This window comes from Convolutriloba macropyga, chromosome 3 (assembly GCF_964194025.1).
Source record: "Convolutriloba macropyga chromosome 3, txConMacr16.3, whole genome shotgun sequence".
Lineage (NCBI taxonomy): Eukaryota > Metazoa > Xenacoelomorpha > Acoela > Convolutidae > Convolutriloba > Convolutriloba macropyga.
The window spans coordinates 81,490,468-81,514,175 of record NC_134470.1 but is presented as its reverse complement, the minus strand read 5'-3'; the positions used below and the strand labels follow the sequence as shown (position 1 = coordinate 81,514,175).

At 37.1% G+C, this 23,708-nt stretch overlaps 1 protein-coding gene across 1 annotated transcript in view; it reads left to right on the top strand.

Moving 5' to 3' along the window:
- Positions 1-3,720: 3,720 nt before the first annotated feature.
- The window catches only part of LOC142336517 (uncharacterized), a 33,765-nt gene continuing 13,777 nt past the window's right edge, over positions 3,721-23,708 (top strand). Inside the window, exons 1-7 of the mRNA XM_075385419.1 lie at positions 3,721-4,466; positions 5,016-5,231; positions 9,825-10,088; positions 10,271-10,382; positions 14,144-14,394; positions 14,648-14,857; positions 16,621-17,046. Coding sequence (XP_075241534.1) covers positions 4,182-4,466; positions 5,016-5,231; positions 9,825-10,088; positions 10,271-10,382; positions 14,144-14,394; positions 14,648-14,857; positions 16,621-17,046 — 1,764 coding nt within the window. The 5' untranslated portion in view covers positions 3,721-4,181. The remainder of the gene's footprint in view (positions 4,467-5,015; positions 5,232-9,824; positions 10,089-10,270; positions 10,383-14,143; positions 14,395-14,647; positions 14,858-16,620; positions 17,047-23,708) is intronic.

Here is a 23,708-nt window from a genome sequence, read left to right as displayed (position 1 = left end):
ATACAATTTTGATCCGTCTGCAAAATGTTTTGAAGAAATTGATATCGTCGTCAATTCGGTCTCCTGCCGAGCTCTCGCTGCTTTTTGAGACATTGAAGAGCACTACAATAGTCTCCCTGTTTTTGAGATCAATATTTCTCTTTCCTGCTGGATCAGTTTTCTTCATTATGTTCTTTAAATTATTTGGTGGTACGTTGGGTTGGGTTTGCCAGTTCGTCTTTGTATCGCAAGGGTTTTGCTCTTATTTCTTAAGTATTGTATCCAATTCGGATTCTAAACTGCTCTCAAGTTTGCTGAAGTTGACTTCCAATTCTAATTTCAGGCTTCTAAAAAAAGGAACACTTTATTAACCATAACAATCATAACAAGTAACAGAGGGTTTAACAATTGTTATAATGCTGCCTGGAGTGTGGTTATTTATTTTAGTACATAAGTGTAATTAAATTAAATATAATTCATTCTTAGCTCGACCAGTTAGTGTTGATTCTTGAGTCATGGTTTAGTAAATTTTTTTTAAATCTGATAGATTTCCAACTAACCGACACATAAGTTGTATATTGTTTATTATCAAAAAAAGATTTAATATAAAACTTTTTCAATTTTTTTGGGAAAGTTTTTTTCTTTTCCAAACCCCTTAATTCTTTAGGAAGTGAATTCCAATCCTTTGATGCAGTTTTTATAATTGAACGTTCTAATTTTTGAGTGTGACATATAAAGTCAAAAAATATGTCACAGCTTCTAAAGTTTTGTCTGATGCAACAAGTGGGCAAGGTTGTGACATCTAAAGGATTAAAAGCGGGTAAACGACATTTTCTCAGTTTCCACATTTCCACATATAAGTGGTTCTTTTCAATTTGATTAAATGTTCAACAGGGAGAATAGAATGCTTTATTTTGAGATCTTTTGTTGAGTCCATTCTACTTCTAGAGAAACAAGCACGAATGGCCCAATTTAGTTGCTTTTCAAGTGATATAAGCAAATTTTTGTCTATTGATTGAAATAACAGTAATGAATAGTGTAGAAGGCTGATAACAAATGCGTTCAGAACCGTTTTCAGAAGAAACGTTGGTATCCGATTACGGAGTGTATAAATTGTTTTAATTCCACCCGCCATTTTCTTTAAAAGCTTACTTGGTCTTGGAAAATGAGATTTTTATCAATATGTACCCCAAGATACTTGACGCTTTTGGACTCTGTAATAAATTCTTTCCCGATTTTTATTGAGTCAGATTCGCTGAAATTTCTGTTGCGGCTGAATAGTATGAATTCAGTTTTTGATGGATTCAATTGTAGTTTTAGTCTTTTGAAATACTTGGTCAGCAAAATTACCTTTTTTTCTATAATTGTTTTGCACTCTCGTTGTATAGGAGCGGAAGCAAGGAGTAATGTTTCATCTGCATACTGTACCACCTCGCACTTTTTATCAATTTGATCCCGCAGATCGTTAATAGAAATATTAAACAATAGAGGACCAAGCACTATCCCCTGAGGCACACCACGTTCTAGAGTAATCTCATCTGAATTTACGTTAATAATCAAAACTCTTTGTTTTCTCTCCGAGATGAAAATTTCTATTAGTTTTATGGTTTTAGAGTCAACACCTAATCTTCCTAGCTTTCTTAAAAGGATAACATGGTTTATTGAGTCAAATGCTTTTGAAATGTCTAAAAAGGCAGCAGCTACAATTTTGTTTTGATCTGTTTTATGTCTTATAAATTCAGTAGTGTAAACGAGAGCGTCAGTTGTAGAATGTTTCTTCCTAAATCCGTATTGAGAGCGACTTAGTAGTTTGTTTTTTTGTAAGTACTCTGCGAGTTGCTCTTTGATTAAGATTTCAATAACTTTTGAAATGCAGGGTGTCATTGATATAGGTCTGTAAATGTCTGGCTCCTCGGGGTCGTTCTTTTTACAAAATTGATGTTGTATCAGCGGTTTTTAGAATCTCAGGGAAGGTAGAGTTATTTATGCATTCATTTATAATAAAACATAGATGTTTATTGACTACAGAAACTGCATCTTCTAAGGCCAAGGGGGTAGCGCAGAGGCTCCCTGTGGTTTGTTTCTATTGAGCTTCTTAATGCACTGTAAGCATTCAAATTCTGTAATACATCTAATCGAAAAAGTTTTGGCTGATCGACCCGCAAAGTCTTCGATATTTTCGCAGGTTTCATCTTGTAATATGAACGTTCTTAGCTTTGAAAACCTGTAATTAAGAAGGTTTGCAATTTTTTTGGGCTCAGTGACATAATCATTGAAGACATTTTTTAAACTGTAGATATGGTTTCTTGTTCTAGTTGAGTTTCTTATTTCATTCATAAGGTTCCAACGTTTTCTGCTATTATTAGATGACATAACTAATGACTGATAGAATTTATTGAAATCACTGTTAGATGAGCAGAACAATTTCTGTTTCAATTCAGAGAAGGTTTTGAAATTTTTCGATTTTAAACTAGAGTCTTATTCTTTTTTTTCTAAATCTTTGTTTTTCTTTTACAACCAAGTTTGTGAACGAGCAAAGCTTGATTTGTCGTTTCTGATTAACACATTTTTTAGTGGCGCGTGTTTTTGCAGTACTCTAGTGAAAATTTTGCTGAAAAATTTAAGCATTTCATTTGCATTATTTTGTTGGTATATGACAGACCAGTCTGCTTTTTTCAAATCATCAAGGAATTTTTCTTTGTTATATGTATTGCGGTCATAGATTTTTTTCTTCCCTACCAGTTTTAATGGGTTTGCTTCTTCTTGCAGTATAGTACACAGGGCATAATGATCAGATAGAATTGGAGTGTCGCACACAATGGTTTTTTTGACGTAAATATCGGAAATAAAGTAAGCGATTAACGTTGCAGTCTTGCCCGCCTTGCAAATACGAGTTGCCTCAGTTTTGTTTTGTATTTCTAGATGGCATGGTAATGAAATTGAGTCTAACTTCTTTTCCCTTGAGTTCAGATAATTAATGTTGTAATCACTCATGAGTATTATATTATGAGCTTTGACTATTGCATTATCAATGTTTGTAGCCAATTGTTCCAGAAAGATGTCCGTTTTGTTTTTGTTGGGAGAATAAGTGACATTAAGTAAGATTGTGTTTTGAGTTTACCGGTTCTTTACTTTTATTTCTGCCCATATACTTTCAAAGTCAACTGAGAACTTATTTAGATCCTTTCTCAATTTTGGGAAAAGATTTTTGGATTTTTGGCATAAGCAGCATTACACCTCCGCCCTTTTTTGAAATGCCCTCGTTCGCTCGGTCAAATCCAAAACACACATACTGGTCTTTCTTAGGGTTATAAAAGTCATCATGATCGTTGCTAGTGAGCCATGTCTCTGTAAAACAAAAAATAGTGTTCTCTGGCAGTTCTCCAACAATTTCATTTAATGCTTGTCTTTTATTTACAATGCTTCGACAGTTAACCTGGAAAATTTTAAGGTTTTTTTGTCCGCATTGCATTTTGTTAGCCTCTGCAAACGACACAGTTGGGCCGGGATTCAACTCTATGTCGCCACAGCTGATCAGTATCGCCACAGCTGATCAGTCGCCACAGCTGATCAGTAAAGTATATTGGCTGAGATATGTTCTCTGTATGTTGGCTGAGATGCACGGTTCTCAGCAATGTCTTTTTCTATTATCTCAAGTTTGTTGTTTACAGCAGTTTCGTTCCCGTGTCATGGGAGTCTTTGCAAAGCCATAGAAGTCCCGGGCTCTAGGCCATGTTAATAAGCACGGTTGTTGGTACTCCCGAACAAGTACCCGAATGGTACCAAGTGCCGCATTTGAAACACGCTAAGGATCCATCTTTGCATTCTTCACAACATTCGCCGCAGGGGTATTTGGTGGATTGATTGCGTAACTTATCATTCATTGCTTCAGAAGTTGAATGTGAAGAAGAGTAGAAGAGAGGGAAGAATAGAAGAAATCTTGACGTTGGGTCCTAGGTCTAAGGAGAGCTTCTTTTACGTTGCTTTCTCTTGTCTCTGGTTTGAAATTGCCTTTTATGCGGTTCCAAATAATTAGTGTTTACATTTGCATGCCCACCCCCACAGCATTCCCATCCTACTTAAATCCGTTTCCGAAGACAAGAAGGCTTATTGTTATAGCTGTTTTCAGAATGTGTGGATCTTTAACAAATTGATGGATCACTTTGAAGAATTTAACATAAACCGCATCATCAGCAAACATCATGACACTAACATCAGGAGTTCAAAACAGAACTGAGGATCTGTATAAAGCAACGTCTAGTATTGATTGTCTGAATAGTGACGCTGAAAACGATCTCTATTTAGAAGTCATGGCGTGTCCGTATTGTAATTTGGCGGAGGAAATTGAAAACTTACGCCAAGAGGTATTTGAAAATGAGAAGAATCTTGAGTTGGCTGCGAAATACGGACAAAATTTATTAATCGAAAATAGTTCGCTGAAAAGTCACTTGGAATCGTTATCAAGCGATAATAGCTCACTATTAGAGGTATGTCTGTTTCGTCTTTTTCGGTTGCTTATTTCGCAAATGCTATAAACTGTTATACGACCGCTTGGTCGTATTTTTCTGATAGATTTTTTGGGTCTTTTTCTTTATCCCCCCCCCCCCCCCCGCAGCTTAGTGGTCAGATAACATATAGCACCCCAATCATGGTAATTATACCATAATGGGGGGGGGGGGCTATATGGGAAAGACCCATTTTTTCGAATAGATTTCTCTAAAATTATCCATGAGGCAGTTTTGCTTGAAATATGCGCCTCGTAGGGAAGGGTTCGCCGCTGGCAGCAAAAATTTTTTCGCACGGAACTATCAAAAATGGATAGCGATAAAATATAAAGGACAACCATTGTTCGATGAGACAAAAAATCGCGGACCAAATATGTACGAACCCCGTTTGTATTAGTCGGTCGCTTTCAACGGTGTATTGATCTCTTTGCCATGACAAAAATTTTCTTTTTATATGATTTTGCCTAGTGGTAAATTATTGATTCAGGGTTATACGCGCAAACAATTATTCTCCCAATATTAAAATTTCAGGAGAAAGAAGGAAAATATCACGAGCTCAAAATGCAGATGGAGAGAATGAAAACGGACTACGAATCTCGTATTTCCTCTGTGGAAGTTGAACTGATGAACTCCAAAGGAGAACTGGATTCAAAGTTGATGGAGATTGACCGTCTTAACTTTGAACGCAATAGTATCAAAACCGAATTATCATCTCAAAGGGTGGCCTTTGCGGAAACAATTAAACAGGTTAGTTCAATTCGACTCAATTTTTAGATGGTATTTTGTGGATTTGCTCTGCTTTTTATTATGTATGTAGGGGTTGAGTTGCTGCATTTTAGGGGAGGGGCTTCCTTCTAATTGAAGTCTTTTTTCTCGTTTAGTCGACATGTTTAAATCTTCTCAGCTGACTAGTTCAAGCCTCCCAAACAAACGCAAAGTACTATTCTACTACATGGCTTTTAGAGCCAATGACACTTGTTTACTTGGCATTGTTTATCTGATGTATACTGAACGTCAAAAGTTAATTAGTAGGTTAGCAACCCCAAAGTTAGCAACCCCAAAAAATGAACACTTACATTGTTGAACATCCATTCACGCCATACTGTTATAGCAACATTGATGAACTAGTGACGCAATGGTACAATTGGCTCCAAGAGATCATCGACACCAACATCCCCCGTGTTACCTATCACCGAGCCCAACTTCCACCCTGGGCAACCCCTTCCACCTCCCACCAAATCAAAACGTTGAACACCATGAAAAGGAAATATGAACGAAAACCGAATCTATCTCTCCTCTTGAAAATGAAAAGGAAAGAAAAAGACATCAAAGACCGGATGTTAATTGACCAAACTGCATACGAAGAAAAAATCTTCAAAGGAAAACGTATGTCCGACTTGTAAAAATACCTCAAATCTATCCACAAGACAAAACAATTCCCTGACGATATGTACTACACCATCACTGTAAACGGACAATCCCAGAAGACAATAGCACATACCGACACCGAGGAATGCAATTTGTCCAACGACTTCTTCTCCGATGTCTTAATCGACAAAAGGCAAATACAGCAAGAACAAACATACCCAAAATCAAAGCTCAATTACTTTACCGCCTCCGAAAACCAAATCGAAGAAACCCTACGAGACCTCCAGATAAACAAAGCATGTGGACCAGATGACATTGGTAACATCATTTTAAAGAACACTCCAGCTTTAGCGAAATCACTCAAACTAGTCTTCCAGACCAGCCTAAACAAAGGAAAATTTTTCCACTAGCTGGAAGATCTCCGAGATCACACCAATGTACAAAGAAAACGACCGCGCTGAATATATCACAATACCGTCCAATCAGCTTACTCAAAAACTTGTCCAAGGTCTTTGAGAAGATTCTGTCTTTGAGATGTACACCCTGGTTGAACGCCAACTCAGAGACGAACAGTACGGCTTTCGAGAGGCACGATCTGTAGTCCTGCAACTAGTCGTCTTCAAGTAGTATGCAATGAATGCGAAGAAATCCTCGCCCTACATATCGACTTCCGCAAGGCATTCGATAAGGTTACCCACCAAAAACTCATATCCAAGCTGGGAGACATGGGAACTGGTGGGAAATTGCTAAAACTGCTCGCAAAGCTACCTGACAGACCGACAACAAAGGGTTAAAATTGGACAATAGAAGTCTGAAACGTCCAAGGTCACCAGTGGAGTACCACAGGGCTCAATCCTGGGGCCTTTAATGTTCATTGTGTACATCAACACTTTACCCAACTGCGTAGTACAAAGAACACCGGCATTTGGATACGCTGATCACTTCAAAGTTATAACATCAAGTCTCCAGGAAGCTGATCAAGCAACCAAATCCATTCAACAATGGAGCATTGAAAACGATATGGTCCTCAACCTGAACAAGAGCAAAATCCTGTCAATCAGTGGTGAAACCCCAACCACTGAAGAAAATCGAAGTTTCGAAATCGTGAAAAACCAAAAAGACCTTGTGGTAATCATGTCTTCAAACTTATCCTGGGCTGAAAACAGCCGAAAACGAGTTAGCAAGGGCTGGAGATCCTTCTATGCTCTAAAGAGAAACATTTCACCCGTCGCAAACATGCCAACCAAGCTATTTGCTTTTATTGGTTATGTTGTACCAGTACTCACGTATGCATCTCAGGTGTGGTACCCCTCCAAACTTGAGTCCAAGGCACTCGAGAGAGTACAAAAAACAGCCAATAAATGGATACGCAGTTCAAGGGACGACTACAGAACACGACTGACACGACTCAGTATACTCCCCATCTCCATGTACTTGGAACTACATGATCTCCTGTTTCTTCTATCTGGCATAAATGGAAACTACAACATCAATAGTTCGGCGATACGCAACTTTAAATCAACAGAAACGAGACAAAGCAAAGAATTCGAAGTTCGGAAACACAGACTGAGGAAATGCGACAAAATTTTCTGGACCCCGAGCAACGAGACTATACAACATAGTGAGAAAAACGACTGACAAACCACTGAGCAAGAAGCTTCTGACGCAAATGTACATGACTTTTTTTCACAGACGCTACAATGAACTTGACAGCTGCAGCTGGAGAGTCTTGAGCAACAGTGGAAACTGTAACCTTCTTAAAAAACTTGTGCTAGATGATAAATGAAAGGGTTAAACACCCAAGGGCGAGACCTTAAAGCCTCTCTACTACTACTACTACTACTACTTAGTTCTACGAAGTTCACTTTTTGACACAATTTTACTCCGACTTAAGATCACATGTTGAAAGCAATTTTACGCCATTGATCCCCTGCACTAGTCCTCCAATCTACTTATTCTATTCAGATAAAACGCGACGTCCATTTACCAGAAATCCCAATATAAATTTGATGAAATCCATCCGAGTTTTACAGTAAAATTTGTTACAAGATCACAATTTATTCACATTTAATATCTTTTTTCAACATAAGTGTAATTTTGGCCGTAGTTGAACAGAACTGAAAAGGTATCACCTCTTGTGACAACTTTCTTTGCGCCATGAAACTTGGATGAGTTCATCAACTTTACATTGGGGTACACTCATTGACAAACGTTAACAAAATGATTTTTAAGTGAAGAAATTAATTTAAGGCTCAATACTGCTTAAAAGAGACGTAGCATCTACGGCAAGCATTTATTCGTGTGGTTTCCAATAACACTTTGAGGCAATGCAAGCCATAGGTACTACAGAACATGCTTAAAGTCAATACGTTTTTTGGTGCGGGTTGAAATTTTTTTCTTTTCTTTTTATTTGGTCCCATGCATGATCTTTTAGAGACAAATCAGGAGACAAAAGTGGCCAAGGTAGCGTTCGAATTTGATTGTTTTCCAATAATTTGTCGCAAACAGTGTGCGGAGCTGCATTATCATGTTGCAAAATCCATACATCAGGGTGATATTCTTCCATAAAAGAAACAACTTCGCTGTGTAGAATCTCAATATATTTTTGCGCGTTCAAATTTGCTTCAACAGAAACTAAGTTAGTCCGAAAATTTTGCTGAAGCCTGCCTCAAGTATACCTCCGTTTGTTTCCAACGGTCAAAATGTAATTGGTGATTGTTTTGAAACCTTTGGATGGCTGAGGATATTTTTGCAGCCTCCCATCGGCCTGATGCAGAGAAAAGTGGCTTTCGTCAGAGAGTAAAACTTGCTTCCATTGATCGACCAACTGTCTTTTCTTTTCGGCAAATTTTTTGCAACTTCGAGCTTCTTTCAGACAAAATTTGCGTCTTCAATTTGCGACATTGTACTTTTTAAAAGTCTGCCGACTGTTTTGCGCCAATTTGCCTGTTGATGGCAGTTAGAGCTACAGTCAAAAAAGGGTCGTTTTATGGGCTCTAACGATACGTCGTTTCATTCGTTCTGATGTGATTAGGGGGTCTCCTTGACCTGTCCTGATCGTGTACTATACCTTGAAAGAAATATTTCTCCCAGATTTTTTGCACATTGGTCTTTTGACAGCCATATTTTAGCGCCAAGTTAATCAATTGATGCTCTAAATTTGAGACCTATGATCATCTAACTTCGAAGAAGTTAAGAAGAGCAATCCATTTTCAACGTTAAATTTTAGAAAAAATATGAAAACCTGAGTTTTTGTCTCAATAAAACAAACGTGTGATGTTTGAAAACATTTTCACTTCGTTTAAAAACCGAAAAAATTGTTTTAAAGCCTGTGTGTCTTCTTTTTGGCATGGATTGTATCTGGTAAGTTGATTTTGCGTTTAATCTGAATTTCATTTGTAGGCGAGAGGACTAGTGTAAAGTATCAATGGTGTGAAAATTGCTCGAAACATGTGACCTTAAGTTGGAGTAATATGGCTTCAAACATCAAATTTTGTTTCGTGAAAATAGGTAGTGCTCACTTATTTCCGCCGATCAGTTTATCATTTGATCATTTCAGTTTATCAGTGCCAGTTTATTGCTCTCGAAGTTTGAAACAATTATTATAAACGTGGTGGTTTTTTGTGCTGTATTTTTGCTTGACCATTTTTGCGCTTTTGTTCTAGAACATTCTGCGACTTCTCAAATTACTTTTTCACGCTTCTTTACTTCATTTCGAGTCATTTCAATTGCTCTCATTCTGAAATGAAGTTTTTTTTGCTAATATAAAAGTGATAGTTAACGGTTGAGTAACAACGCAGTTGGGGCTTAGTGGTTAAGATGTCTGACTGCTATCCGGTAGGTAGCTGGGTAGAACCCGTATCATGTCCAAGAAAAACTGTACCCAAAAGCTATACCCCTAAATTAAATTTCCCCGCCTGTCGTGCGAGAGCATTTCATCCGTTGTTGGTCAGTTATGTTATTTTTTTTCAGAGAGACGAAACCGAAGACTTACTAAACGAGGAGCTTTTAAGCGTCAAATCTCGTTTGGGAGTTTTGGAGAAAAACTTATTCGATGAACGTAAAAGGGAGCGCAATGCTCTGAGCGAGAACGACACTCTATGCTTGCGACTTGAGGAGTATGGGAGCAAGATGAAGAGTGTCTTGTATGAAAATACGGGACTCAAAACCCAAATCGAAGAGCTCAAGGCCCATTTAGAAGAGGCAATGCAAAACATTGAATATCTATCAGCTCAGGTAATTGTAGAACATTTTCCTGTTTTGTTCCGGTGAAAATTCAGCAGCAGTGAAATATTATTCGGATTTTAATAAACTATTGGAAAAAGGTTACAATATAACATTAATTTTAATGTTAATATTAATACTTTTAGCCTGAACATTTAATACTTCTAGCCATATAAAGGGTATCATATCTTTAGAATGACGAGCTGTCAAGTCAAAACAATGCTGAACAAGCTCAACCGCCAAACCAACAACTGTATGTCTCCAATGAGTATCTCACTGTCGCAGAGCAGAACTCGTTCAAGTCATGTTCGTATGCAAAATTTTTCATTTCTAATCGCTCGAAAACAAAATTTGTGTAGCAAATATTTTAGGCCTGTTCGTCTTGGTTTTATGCGATTTGGGTTCGACAGATTTTTCATCTGACTATTTGTCAAATGACTTGTCACACTTCTTGATTTTTGTTGCACTTCTTGATTGTGTTGCATTGCTCTCAATGGCTATTATTATTTGTCTCATTTTGGGTTTTTAGATTTTTAATCGGCGAAGTTTTAGTGAATTAGGATGCAAAATTCATGTTGCACGTTAAAACGAGAGTCAATGTCAATCAGAAGTCAAAAGATGGAGAAAAGTGGTTTTTGTCGATGCATTCTGTGAGTCAGCCAGGAAAGAAATGAAAAAAAAAATAGTTGCTAAACAAGCAATTTTTTCATGTGCAATGTTCTCAAAGCAAGCTTTATTTCAATTGCTCTCGAACGAAGTTTGGAGCAATTATTGTAAACGTGTCTTTTTAATGCAAAATTTTTGCTTGACGCTTTGCGCTTTTGTTCTAGAATGTTTTTGACGTCTTGACTGACTTTTTCACACTTAAGTTCTTCATTTTTTAGTGATATAAGTTGCTCTCATTCTGAAATAGAGATCGTTGGTTAAATGGATTGTGAGTCAAAGGAACTCAATGTCTTTCTACCTGAGTGGGTAAGATGTAAGGCTGCCAACCTAGATGTCCGGGTTCGAAGCCCATTGGGGAAGCTTCTTTTTGCACGCATAAAACATTTCTGAGCCCCTCTAAATTAACTTGCCCCCGTGTTTCGTTCGAGAGCAATTCATCCGACGCTAGTCGTTTTATGTTTTCAGTTGCAAGCATTCAGAAATTAACTTGTCGCTAAAATAAAACAGATAGTGAGATGACCGTACATTTAGCTTAGTGGTGAATTTCCACCACTTTATCGAGGAGGTGGCGAGTACGAGCCGTTCCCTAGTCAGAGAAGTAATTGCATCATAAACGTTTACCTGGCCTATGACCCTAAAATGTTTGCCTCGACAGTCGTTCAAAAGCAATTCGTCCGACGTTAGTCGATTTATGTTTATTTTGTTTATTTATGTTTATTTATTATGATAAGACAAATGAATTTTTTATAGGCCGGTTTTTGATAACTTGAAAGTAGCAGTTTTGTAAGTGTTCCTGTTCTTCGTTAAGCTTTGCAAAAAAACTTGAGATATTGATTTTGGTTAGTCGTTGCTATTTCTTTTATGTTTTTCGCAATATGTTTTTTAATTGCTCTCAATCAAAGTTTGTAGCAATTATATTAGTCCTGTCGGTCTTTTTTAATGCAATTTTTCGTTTGACCGATTTTTCGTCTGACTTATTTGACTTTTTGTCCTCAAAAGTGGCATAAACAGTTAGCGCTCCGAGGGCATTAAGTTCTCTTAGGGCCTTTGAGCTCACTAGTTTCCAAGTATGCGATTCACAGAAACTGTTTTGGAGACTTATACTTATGATGTGGAGGGAGGTTGACCCTCACGGTGGGCCCGTGCAGCCAAAAACACCTCCCACTGTTGCCCGCCACTCATTGTTGCCCCCACCAGCTACCCCCCTTCAATTAAGCTAAAGCTAGCCTCACTATACCGTGGCTAGCTACTGATGAAGCTAACCGCTTGCCGGTCGTTTGAGAGCAATTCGCCCAACGTTAGTCGGTTATGTTTATTTTTTTCTCCTTTTTTGCCTTTGTTTTATAGTTATACGTCGTGTGGGTAGCTATTGAATGGTTTCACAATTTCTCTTGACAGCTTCTTTCAGCAATTTTTAGAATGAAAACTACCTGATTCATAGATCGTTTTGTGTGACCATTTCGTCAATTTTTTGTGAGCATTTTGATTTTGTCCTGAAAAAAACGGGATAAATTGCTAACGATCGGTGTTCATTAATGTCTCTAAGGGTCTTTCGGCCTACTAGACTCTAAGTAAGTGAATCGCCGAAACTGTTCAAAAGGCAAATTCATGATATGAAGGGTGGTCTTTAGACCCCCTGAAATGAGTGTTAGTTTTTGAGACCCCCTGTCCCAATACTCCCCATCCAATCTAATCCACCCGACGATTTGAACCCCCTGTCGTCAAGCCGTCCAAATTATATCCCCGCCTCACTTGTCATTTTTCCCTCTTTTGCGTGAGACTTTTAATAAATTCTGTCTTGTGGGTAGCAATTGTACGGTGTTATATTTTTCATTGACACTATCGTTAGCCATTTTTAGATCAAAAATTTCCTGTATTGTTGATCGGAAACTACGAATGATTGTTTTATAGGTTGGTATTGATTGTGTTAGTAGCAAATCTGGTTGTGTTTATTAGCCGCCCTCATCTTTTCAACTTTCTATTATAGCGGGCCTAACCCCTTTTTCTTACTTCTTGGTGTAAAGTATTTGTTTTGCTTTACCATGAGAAAGTTTTGTCGACGTATTGCGTGAATTGTTTTCAACTTCTCTAGGCTGGTTTTATTCTTAGCTCATTTTGATCAAAGTGCTTTTGAATAGCAGATGCTCGGCAAATAAATCTAACATGGACAGAGTCATTACAATGAAGTCAATTATAGAAACTGGATAAACCCATAATGCTCAATTTGAGATGCCCTGTACTTGAACTTTGTTCCTATAAGTCTTAGTTACCATCTCTAATGCTTATTGTTATTGATACTAAACCTTGTATCCGCTCCTTACATAAGTATATCTAAGTTCGCTATTTAAAATAGTTTTGTACAAATCATTTTTTCATTTCTGTTCTTTCAATCTCAATTGAGGTTATTTTCCGGCAATCTGTCGGTTATGCTTTAGATTGCTCTGTGAGTGGGTAGCTGATGTACGGTATGGCAATTTCTCTTGAAAGTGATTGCTCGGACACTTCAACTTGTAGAAATTTTTGTAAAAATTGTCTGTAATATTTTTGATCTATTGGTTCTTTCTTTTGAATAAAATATTTAGTTGAGTTCAGTGATTGATTGGGTGGGACCTGAGACAGATTTTACGTACCACCGTAAATTCCGGAGTCTCCGCTGTTTCTAATTCGTCTTACTCTATTTTCTTTACCGTCACTTGATTGCGCGCCAAAGCGTCAGAGCGGGTCTTTGTTGGTGACTTGTACCACTCAGCAACTGAGCTTGTGTGCCTGATGTCACATGTGATGACTTTTGGTCAATGGTATAGTTTTGAGCAGATATGGCTTACCTCACTCAAACTAACTTGTATACTCACTTCTTTCATGACCATTTGTCGAACTTTAGCTGACGGTAAATAATTATTATTGTTTAAATTTGAATCAAACTAGTGACCAGTTTTTAACTAGTGACATCAACAGTGTATTTTGGGGCAATTTGCAGGCGATGTTTAAGTTCTTTTGTCGCTTACGCAATTCAATTTCTGAATATCTCAAGATTGTAGTTAACAGTGTTTAGGATACAACAATGATGTCAAATTCCAACTTTATTGAGTGTCCTTGCATGGTTATAACAAGCTCCGTAGTTTAATTGATTTCTGTCGGCCAACCTGTTGAACAAATTTTTGATTAAATGCAATCTAGATATCGAATGCCGAAGGTTGACTTATATTAGATCCGTATTTGCTCATGTGCATTATGGTCGATAACTGCACAGCGAAAAGCACTTTTAGACCTTTTCTTAAATACAAACAGTACATTGCTCTTAGAGGATATTATGGGGCCATCATTTGGCATTGTTTGATAGAATTTCGTTTTTGAGCGAGTATTTAGCTTTTAGTTTTGGTTGACTTCTTGTTTTTTGGCAGCTGACAATAAGCGAAGACATAGTATGTTCCTATCGCCCAGCAAAGCCAGCAAGTTGTTTGACGATCACAGTGAGAAAAAGAGACCGCAATCTTTTGCATGGGACCAGGACGTCTCAGTTGAGAACTTTGAAGTGAATTCCGGGGCAAGTGGTGAAATTGTGTGGCAAGAATATGAGGACGATGGTGGTGGTGATTGTGATGGAATCGAGGATGACAATTTTATTCAAGATGGATGTGAGCAGTCGCTCCACGTAAGTGAAAATGGTTGATAGGCCGACCTTTCTACTGCTCTATTTGTGCTGATGGAATCCTAATATCTTTTTGCATATAATAGAAGATTCTGCATATTAGCTAGGCTTTAATTGTGCAGCTTGTGCAGAGATTCAAATTTCCTCTTCCGGGCTAGGCGTAAATAGGTATGAAAAGAGTGAGGTTTCAGGATCAATGTTAGCTTAGTCGACAGACCTGAAATTTGCGCTGTCTTCAATTTTGTCGGTATTTCAGGAGTCGCTGGCAGGTATAGACGACTCTCAGCACTGCAAGAGCTGGCTGGAGGAGTTTTCTGAAGTTGAGGAGAAACATCGTCGAGAATCCAGTTTCAGCCACAGCAAGAGCCACAGTCAGGAACAGGAGGGGGAAGTTGAGGAAAATTGTGACGTCACGAGACCGCATACGTCATCGTCAACCGTTTCAACATTTGACCAATTTGATCAGGTTAACTAGATATCAACTATTATATGGCTGAAGTGAAAGCGAATGAAAATGAAAATCACTATCGTGAAAGTAGTTTTTGTTTTCTCAGCTAATTTTTTAACCGGTTCTTTGAACGTAATGAATGAATTGAATTAACCAGCGATAGTAGAAATCAAACAGGTAGAAAAAGCTGAAGAATTAGCTCCAATTCAATAGCTATCAATCGATTCTAAAGTGAGTGGTAAACCCGAAGATATATATCGGATGCACTCTAAACTCTGATTAGAACCAAATAAGCCATAACTGAAGTGAAAGCAACTGTATTTATCGATGATCGGCAAAATTTAATTTTTCCTTTGATGAGATCATAGTTGATTTTTCAACAGCAAAGTGAAGATATGTTTTTTTGCTAAATTTTGCAAGTACCCTGAAAAATTTGTTGGTAAATGTCAGGGGAATTTGGCTTTTTTCGAATGACTTTTTTCTGGAACGAATTTCTAAGTTTTTGCGTACTTTGATTTTTTGTATAGACATTAACACAACGCCTCTGGTTGGCAATGTCAGCCCCTCTCCTTCGAATTTCCCCCTGTAGTCTTCCGGCTCTGTGTTTGTCTGAGTTCTTCTACAGTTGTGAATGAAAGTTGAAAAGCTATTACTTAATTACTTAAAAAAATTTGGATCTATTCTGTCCCCCCCAGTGTTTTTTATGACCCCCCCCCCAGTGTTTTTTATGACCCCCCCCCCCCCCCAGTGTTTTTTATGACCCCCAGTAACAAATTATGTTGTTATACAGCATGTTACTATGTAAGAAAATATCACGTGCGCCTGGGGTCAAAAGATTTATGCTCACTAAGCTGGGGGGGGGGGGGGGGGGGGGCAAAACAGAATAGATCCAAAAAATCTTCTTAGCTGCTCTCAAACAATGTTTGAGGCAAATATTTCAGTCCTTTCGTTTTGGGATTGCAATTTCTGCGTAACCAATTTTTCATCTGGTCTTATTTTTGTCATATTATAGATTTTTTTGCTTTTCGGCACGTTAGATTAGGGAAGCTAAAGGGCATTAAATTGCCGAGCAGTTGTGTTTGAGCCTTAATAGTCTAAGCCTGCGATTCGCCCAGATGTCGAGGAGACAACATAAATTCACGGTGTGAAGCGCATCTTTAAAACTTTTAAATTTGAGCTGGCTGTGACTAAGACCATTCAGCCACACGTTTGGTAGCAATTCGTCACCTTTGTTGATTATGTTTGATTACTCACAAACGAAGTTTGGAACAATTATATTAGTTCTGTGGTCTTTTTTTGCGATGTTTTGTAACTCATTTGACTTTTCGTCCTCAAAAACGGGATGAACAGGAAACGCTCGCAGGGCTTAACTTTTCTTTGAGCTTTACGCCCTACCAGTCTCTAAGAATGCAATTCAAACTGTTTTGAGGAGAGAATTTCAAGGTGTGAAGAGTGGTTCTTGATCTTAAAATTTTGACCCCCTCAATCAACGTTTTTATCGCTCAGCACAATAAAATATCTTGTTCAAAATAACACCCGATAATTCTAACTAGAATAAGGATCTTATTAAGATATATTAAAATTTTCAACATACAATGAAATTGAATTGAGAGGTATCATAAGGATCATGTGAACAAAATTTTATACGACTTAATGCATTATTTTTTTTACTTTTTTCTAGTAAAGGCTATTTAGTTTAGAAGTATTTCAAACGCGTTTTAAGAATTTCCTATTTTAATCACTTTAAATACAATGCATGGGATCATGATTTTCGTTTATAGGACACAGTGGAACGTATACTCCTCGATATACAAGAGATAGGGCTCAAATTGAAGCTCTACCTCTCAAACAATTTGAAAACGTCCCAAGCAATAATATCATCAACCAGCGGCCTTAAAAGTGTCAACAGTTTGACATCTACAAGTGGGTCGAGTAATCAATGTAGAGCTGCCGATCACGAGCCAGCATCATCATCATCATTAGATGGTTCTCAACCTTATCATCATCATGAACATCATGAGAGGAAAGAGGATTCCTCAGAAACAGTGTGCAGCAGTAGATCAGAGAAGAATCATTATCAATATGAATCAATCATAGAACAGCTATCGGTGTTCACATCATGTAGTGCAGTTAACACGCAATCTATAAATAGTGGCAATGCATACGAAACCATATCACACAGGCTTTCCACTCTTCTTAGATTAACGGTAAGCTAACACAACAGAATTAGAATTAGGGTATATTGAAAGTGTAATGGTGTAAACTATGGTGTTAATCCCAACAACTTTAATTGACGGAGAGAAATTTTTCAGGTCTCGTATTTGTTTGTTTCCTCTCGAACGAAGTTTGAAGCAATTGTTTTAAACGTTTGTCTTTTTTATACTAAATTTTTGCTTTCAGGACTTAAATCTGTTGCTAAAATAAAACCGATTATGAGCGATAACCGCGTAGCGTAGAGGTTAATATCCCAGACTCTCATCCTAAAGGTCACGGGTTTCAACCCCTCGTCAGTTAGGGGTTTTTGCAATATAAAAATTATCTATGGCCCCTTCTAAAATGTTTGCCTTACCAGTCATTCGAGAGCACTTCGTCCGAAGCTAGTCGGTTTGTTTAATTAATAGCCGCCCTCATCTTCTCAGCCGGCTATTATAGCGCTCCTATTTTTTACAATTCAAAGAATTTGAATTGTATTGGGGCGCTGTCTTTTTTTTTTAAGATCTGTTCACACATTTTCATGATTTTTGAAGTCAAATTGGAGTAGTGATTTTGGTCACGCCGAAACAGGAAATGGAGCGAAAAAGCGAGTGGTTTTGCGGCGTGAATTTTTTTCGCTCTAATTTTAAAGTAGAGTGAGAAAACGGTGTTTGAACAAAAATTCGGTTTCTCGGTAGTGGTTTTTTGTTCACATGCGGCAATTTCACTTTGATTTTTACTGTTTATTCAATTTTTTGGAGCGGATTTTTTTCTAAATTGTTTTTCCAATCCAATCATAGTCCGTTCTAGGTCTAGTTTTCTGTTTAGTCAATGAAAATTCTTTGAATTGTACGTCAGGACTTGTCCTGCTATGTTTTTTTACTTCGTCGAATAAAAAAATGTTTCGCTTTACCTCATTTTGCCGCCTTTTCAACATTTTGCGTGAAATCTTTTTGACTTCTCTAGGCTAGTTTCTTTCCTCTCTCATTCTGCTAAAAGTGATTTTGAACATCAGTTGCTCAGCGAAGCAATTCAAAATGAACAGAGTCAGTATAAAAAATTGAAGTCAGAAATAGAAACGGGATAAACCCATAAAGCCCAATTTTAGATGCCCGCTATTTGAACGTCGGTCCTATAGGTATTAGTTACCTCTCTCTAATGCTTATTTTTATTGATAGTAGCCCCTGTAGCCTCTCTCTCTCTAAGAAACAGAAGTATGTTCAACTACGAAATGCCATCAAAATAAATCGGACTTAAAAAAATGTTTTTGTACGAAAATCTTTTTTTTTAATATCTTCTGTTATTTCAATCCCAGTCATGCTTATTGGAATCAACGGCGGCTATTTTCCGGCAATCTGCCGGGTATGTTTTCTCTTGAACGAAGTTCATAGCAATTATTGTAAACGTTTTGGTCTTTTTTATGCAAATTTTTGCATGACCATTTTGGGCTTTTCTTCTAGAACATTCCTTGACTCCTCAAGTGACTTTTTCACGCTTTCGCTCTTCATTTTTGAGTGATCTTTATTGCTCTCACTCCGAAGTAAAGCTTGTTGCTAAAATAAGATCGATTGGAGCATAGCAAAAAGAAAGGCCTGATAGCAGAGTGGGTTGTGCTTCTGTTGAGGGAGCCGGAGGTCCGTGGGTGGAATCCCATCGTGGGCAAAAAAATTTGCACCCATAAAAATTTATCTAGGCTATAACCCCTGGATTAAATTGCCTCGCCTGCCGTTCAAGAGCAATTCTGCTGACATTGGTTCGTTTATTAATAGCCGCACAGCGATAGCTGGGGCTATGATTGGCCTTCTCTTGGTTTCTTTTATTTCGTTGTCATGATTTTTGTTACGACCATATGACGTCCCAGCCACTTTTTGTTCATTCGTTCATGTAATTTCAATTGAATTGCATGTGTGACGTCATTTTTCGCTCTTCGTGGAGCGAGTTTTTTTGTTCATGCGCGTGATTAAATTTTTGGTCATACTTGACTTACCTCACTCTCAAAAAATGACTTCCTCACTTTGAAATTGACTTTTATTTACTTTAATTCAAAGAGATAAGATAAAATGGGTGTTTGTCACTCTAAATGAAGGTTATTTGAGATCAGCTAATAGAGGCAGCAATAACTTATACAGATTTTTAATCAAAATATAACAGATCAGCCTTCAATGAAAAGACGAATTTTTTTGGTCTGTCTTTTTTACTGTTTTTTTAGACTGCCGATCTACGAATCTTTAGCGGCTTTTTTCTGGCAATCTGCCAGCTATATTATTTAGTTCATGTGGTACTGATCAGATGGTTTAGCCCGTATAATTGGGGCATATAGAACGTAAATTATACTTTAAAATGATTTTGAATTGCTCTAAAGCAAAGTTGGTAGCAATTATATTTGTCCTGCGGTCTTTTTATGCGATCTTTTGCTTGATCGATTTTTCTTCTGACGCTTGCAACTTTTTGTCCTCAAAAACGGGATAAACAGGAAAATGCCGGAGGGCATTAAGTCACTGAGCGGTTCTATTTGAGCTCTACTTGTCAGAAGTCTACAATCCACCAAAGGTGCTAGGAAGACATGAAGTCATAGTGCATTGGCGGTTTGGACCGCCCTTCAAACGCCCACTCCCAGCCCCTCCTAAGCCCAAGCTAGATACTGATGAGGCTAACCGGTCGTTTGAATGCAATTCGCCAGACGTAGTCGATTCTGTTTAAATTTATGTTCGATTGGGTGCGTTCAGTTGTTTGTCTCCAAAGGTATGACCTTAAATAGATTTTTAATTGACGATGTTCCGGCCAGTTCTTGGGAAACGCTAGTTTCTGGAACATGTAGCTATTTTAACACTGATCCATTTATCATCACTACTATGTGGTGGTGTTACATAGATCTCTTAGTGAAAAGCTATCTGAATCATATTAAAGTTTTTTGGTAAAAGTTTTCAAGAATTTTATTGGATTGAAATTTAAAATTGGATGTCATATTGCAAGATAAAGAGCCGCATTTAAGTCTTGGGTTGAAAACTCATTTTTTGATGTCAATGTACCATCCATGTTTAGAAATGGATGATATTGATCAAAAAGTTTGTGTATTAAACTTTTCTGGTTGTTAGAAAGTACGAGGAAATTGAATTCTGCGAAAAATATTTGGCTATTTTTTTCACTAAATTTGAAGATTGTTTCTTCAACAATTTGTATCCTATTCAAGTGAATAAGGATAAACTAACAAATTGCAATTTTTGGTAAGTTTGACTTGCACTATTAACAAAAGAAGAAACAGTTGTTCAGATTGTTGTGTGAAAAATTTTCCGATCATTTCCATGAACAAAATAAAAAGTGTCCCGGAAGCTATTTCTTATAAATTGAGCCATTTTTTGTGCATGTAGATTAACAGTGCATCTAAGTGGGGTCATATAACTACTGATGGTTTTCATAAAAGTGTATTGTTTTTTCGCCATGTTTAAATGCCGATTGATCTCTCTAACCACAAAAATTTTGGCTGTGATCAGCAAGCTTTCGAGGAAGTACGTTTCAGCGCTCTTTTTACAGGATTATAGAAAGGTTTCCAGATATGCGTGTTAATGTCCGTTGGATTGTATCATTTTTTTGATCTATACATTACTTTTAAACGTTGTTTTTGACCTGGAAAAGCTTGTTTACTTTGATATGTGCTTTCTTCACACGCCAAAGGAAACCACTGAGGGAACAAATTTTTAATCAAAACCAACCGTGTAAAGATTAGTTACACTTGAAGTGTTTTGTCGCTTGCGTCAACATCAAAAACTCTTTGAAACATTCCATCAAAAAGAATTCTGAAGCACATGAACATAGCATACCAATTTTCTTTTCATTATTCCAAGTTTTCCTTTATTTGTTAATGGCAAGCAAATGAAGGAAACTGTAATCTAATCTCCATTTTCATGCGCTTTTGTTGTGTCAATAATAGATCAATTAGTAGTATATTCAGCGAATATGGTCTAAATGAGGAAGCTTTTTGTGTTCTAGTAAGGGGATTCAATTCCTCTAATTGTGAAATGTCACATCCGTTTCATTGTTTTTTTTTCTTTTTTTCCACGTTTCATTTGTGGATTATTGGGTGACGCAGTTTAAACACACTGTTCAAGAAATTATGCTTTCATGCGTATTCAGTGGAAATGTTGATGAACTTGAAAGTCATTGAAAAATCTGGCGTCTCGGAAATGGTATGGGGAAATAATATACAAGATGGAAGAATGCATGATGTTGTGAAACCTAATGATGTAGTAAAATAAATGCAGTTTTTCAACCTTAATCCGAGTTGCCTAATTCTTAATCCAGAAACTGTCATATTTTTCATGATCAATTGTGTCTAAAGTTATCAAATCTTTGCGAGCTGTGTAATATCCTTTGGTTCCTGTTGTTTTGTTTATCGTAGCAGCATCAAATCAGTTTATCTGAGTTAACAATATTGTCAAAAATTGCTTAAAAAAGAAATTTTGAACCATTATATTTGATCGATAACCGTAGAGTGAAATGTTGTCTGTCTATAGTTATACAATTTTATGAATAATATTTAAAATTCAAGGTATTAGGTATCATAAATTAAAACAACCTTTTAAACCTTGTTAATTGCTCTCAAATGAAGTTTTAAGCTATTATATTAGAGTCCTGCTGGTATTTAGGCAATTTTTACTTGCTGCCGATTTTTCGTCTGACTTTTTGAATTTTCGTCCTCAAAAACGGGATAAACAGGTGAAGCCCAGAGGACATTAAGGCGGTGAGCCCTAATTAGAGCTTTAGTAGTCTAATTAGAGCCCTTTTAGTCTCTAAGTATGCGCTTCAACAGAACTGTTGAATAGAAACAAGGAGGCTTGGTAATGTGCATTTGCACATAAAGTTCCGACGCCGCTCATCCACATTTTTGGCATAAATGTCTACCAAATGAGGAGCAGATAGAAAACTCCCAAAAATTCAAGTACTTTTCAAAAAAATTGGGTATAAACAAAAAAATTGCCTACAACGCAAAAAATAAGTCTGGATTAAAAAATGCTGCATTAGAGTGATGAGATTAGCCATTATTAACAAAGCAAGTCAAGACCAACAACAAAAACAACAATAACAACAGATATTAATTACTTCTAAAACTTCGTCAATTCTTTTTAAAACTTATTAACAAGATCAAAATAGCGTCAGATAAAACTGAAACTAAGCAAAATAACTTGTACTTCACAAAAAAAGATATAGGACCACTCCATAATAAGATAAGATTGGTACTGATTAGACAAAAAGAACAAAAAAACAGCAGCAAAGATTAAAAATTGGCTTATATTTTTAAAATAAATTAATTTCAAAGTAATGAAAACCAAAAGATAACAATTGAAGACATCCAACATGTTTATAATCACATAGGTTTCTACAGGAGGGCATTCAAACCTGTCCTTATTCATTTTTATGTGGTTACAAAAAGATCGAAAAATTGAGATAACAAACAAAACTTGAATTAAAACTTGGAGAAAACACCGTCGAAGCCGTAAATCCATATTTTGCCCCTCAAGATGTGTTCAATTGAGCCTTTAGCAAACGCCAATAATGTGGCAAGCGGCCTCTCCTTATTAAGAGTAGGTAGCAAGTGGGCAGATAGAGAAAAAAAGGCAAAATTAAGTAAACCTTAAGTATTTTTCGAAAACAGTTTTTTTTCAAAGTCATGAAAGCCAGTAGCTAAAAAATGAAATATTAAAACAGGTTCATTTATTCGTGAACAGGAAGCGAATGAGACCTGTAATTGTTCGGAATAATTCTTACGTCTACAAAAAGAGCATCAAATAATGACAACATCAAAAATGAGTTTACTTTTTTTTGCGAAAACCTTGTCGAAGCTATTAAGTTCATAACGAATTCTTTAAAAACATTAGATTTTGTGCACGAGCTTTTTCCCTCGACAAAAGTAATGTCATATACGACCTGTATTTAACGAGACCAAGTTACAAATAGACAAAAAAGAACAAAATGCGAAGTTAAAAAGTTTTTTATTTATGAAAACAATGGACCACGATAAATTTATTCTAAGAACCGCCCACTCACACCATGAATTTAGTCCCACCCCCCCCCCCACCCTCAAGAGGGGTCGGAACAGTAAATTCATGGTGTGAGTGGGCGATTCTTAGAATCTGTCCCCCTTCATTCCCAACCCCTGTGCACCAATTATCCGCCTCATTCCATCCGAAAACCTGCAAGCTAAAAAACCACCCCTCCACCGAGCTCCCTCTCAATTCAGCTTCATCTAGACTCGGTGTCCCTGAGCTAGACTGACAAAGACAACCACTAGCCAATCGTTTGAGTGCGATTAGTGTGGCGTTAATCGGTTATGTTTCTTGAGTTAGATTATTTTGGGTTGTTTTTTAGAGCAATTTCTATAATTTCGACATAGCAAGTCGTGCCTTTTTCGTGAATATTTGCATTAGCCTGGAACCAATAGAAGTACTTGATCAAGAAAACCGCAATAGGTGATAGACCAATGCGGCATTAAAAACTTGAAAAAATCTATGTTTCTCAAAATATAAATAAGGGTTTCCTGAAACGCATTTATATCAGGCATTCCAAAATTAAATTTCTTGCAGCCTTTTATTGTTGTATGTCTTTGTTTAAGAGCACGTCTTTTCTAACTCATCTTCAAGTACGTGTGATCAGTTTAATACCCAGGGAACTTTTCACTCCT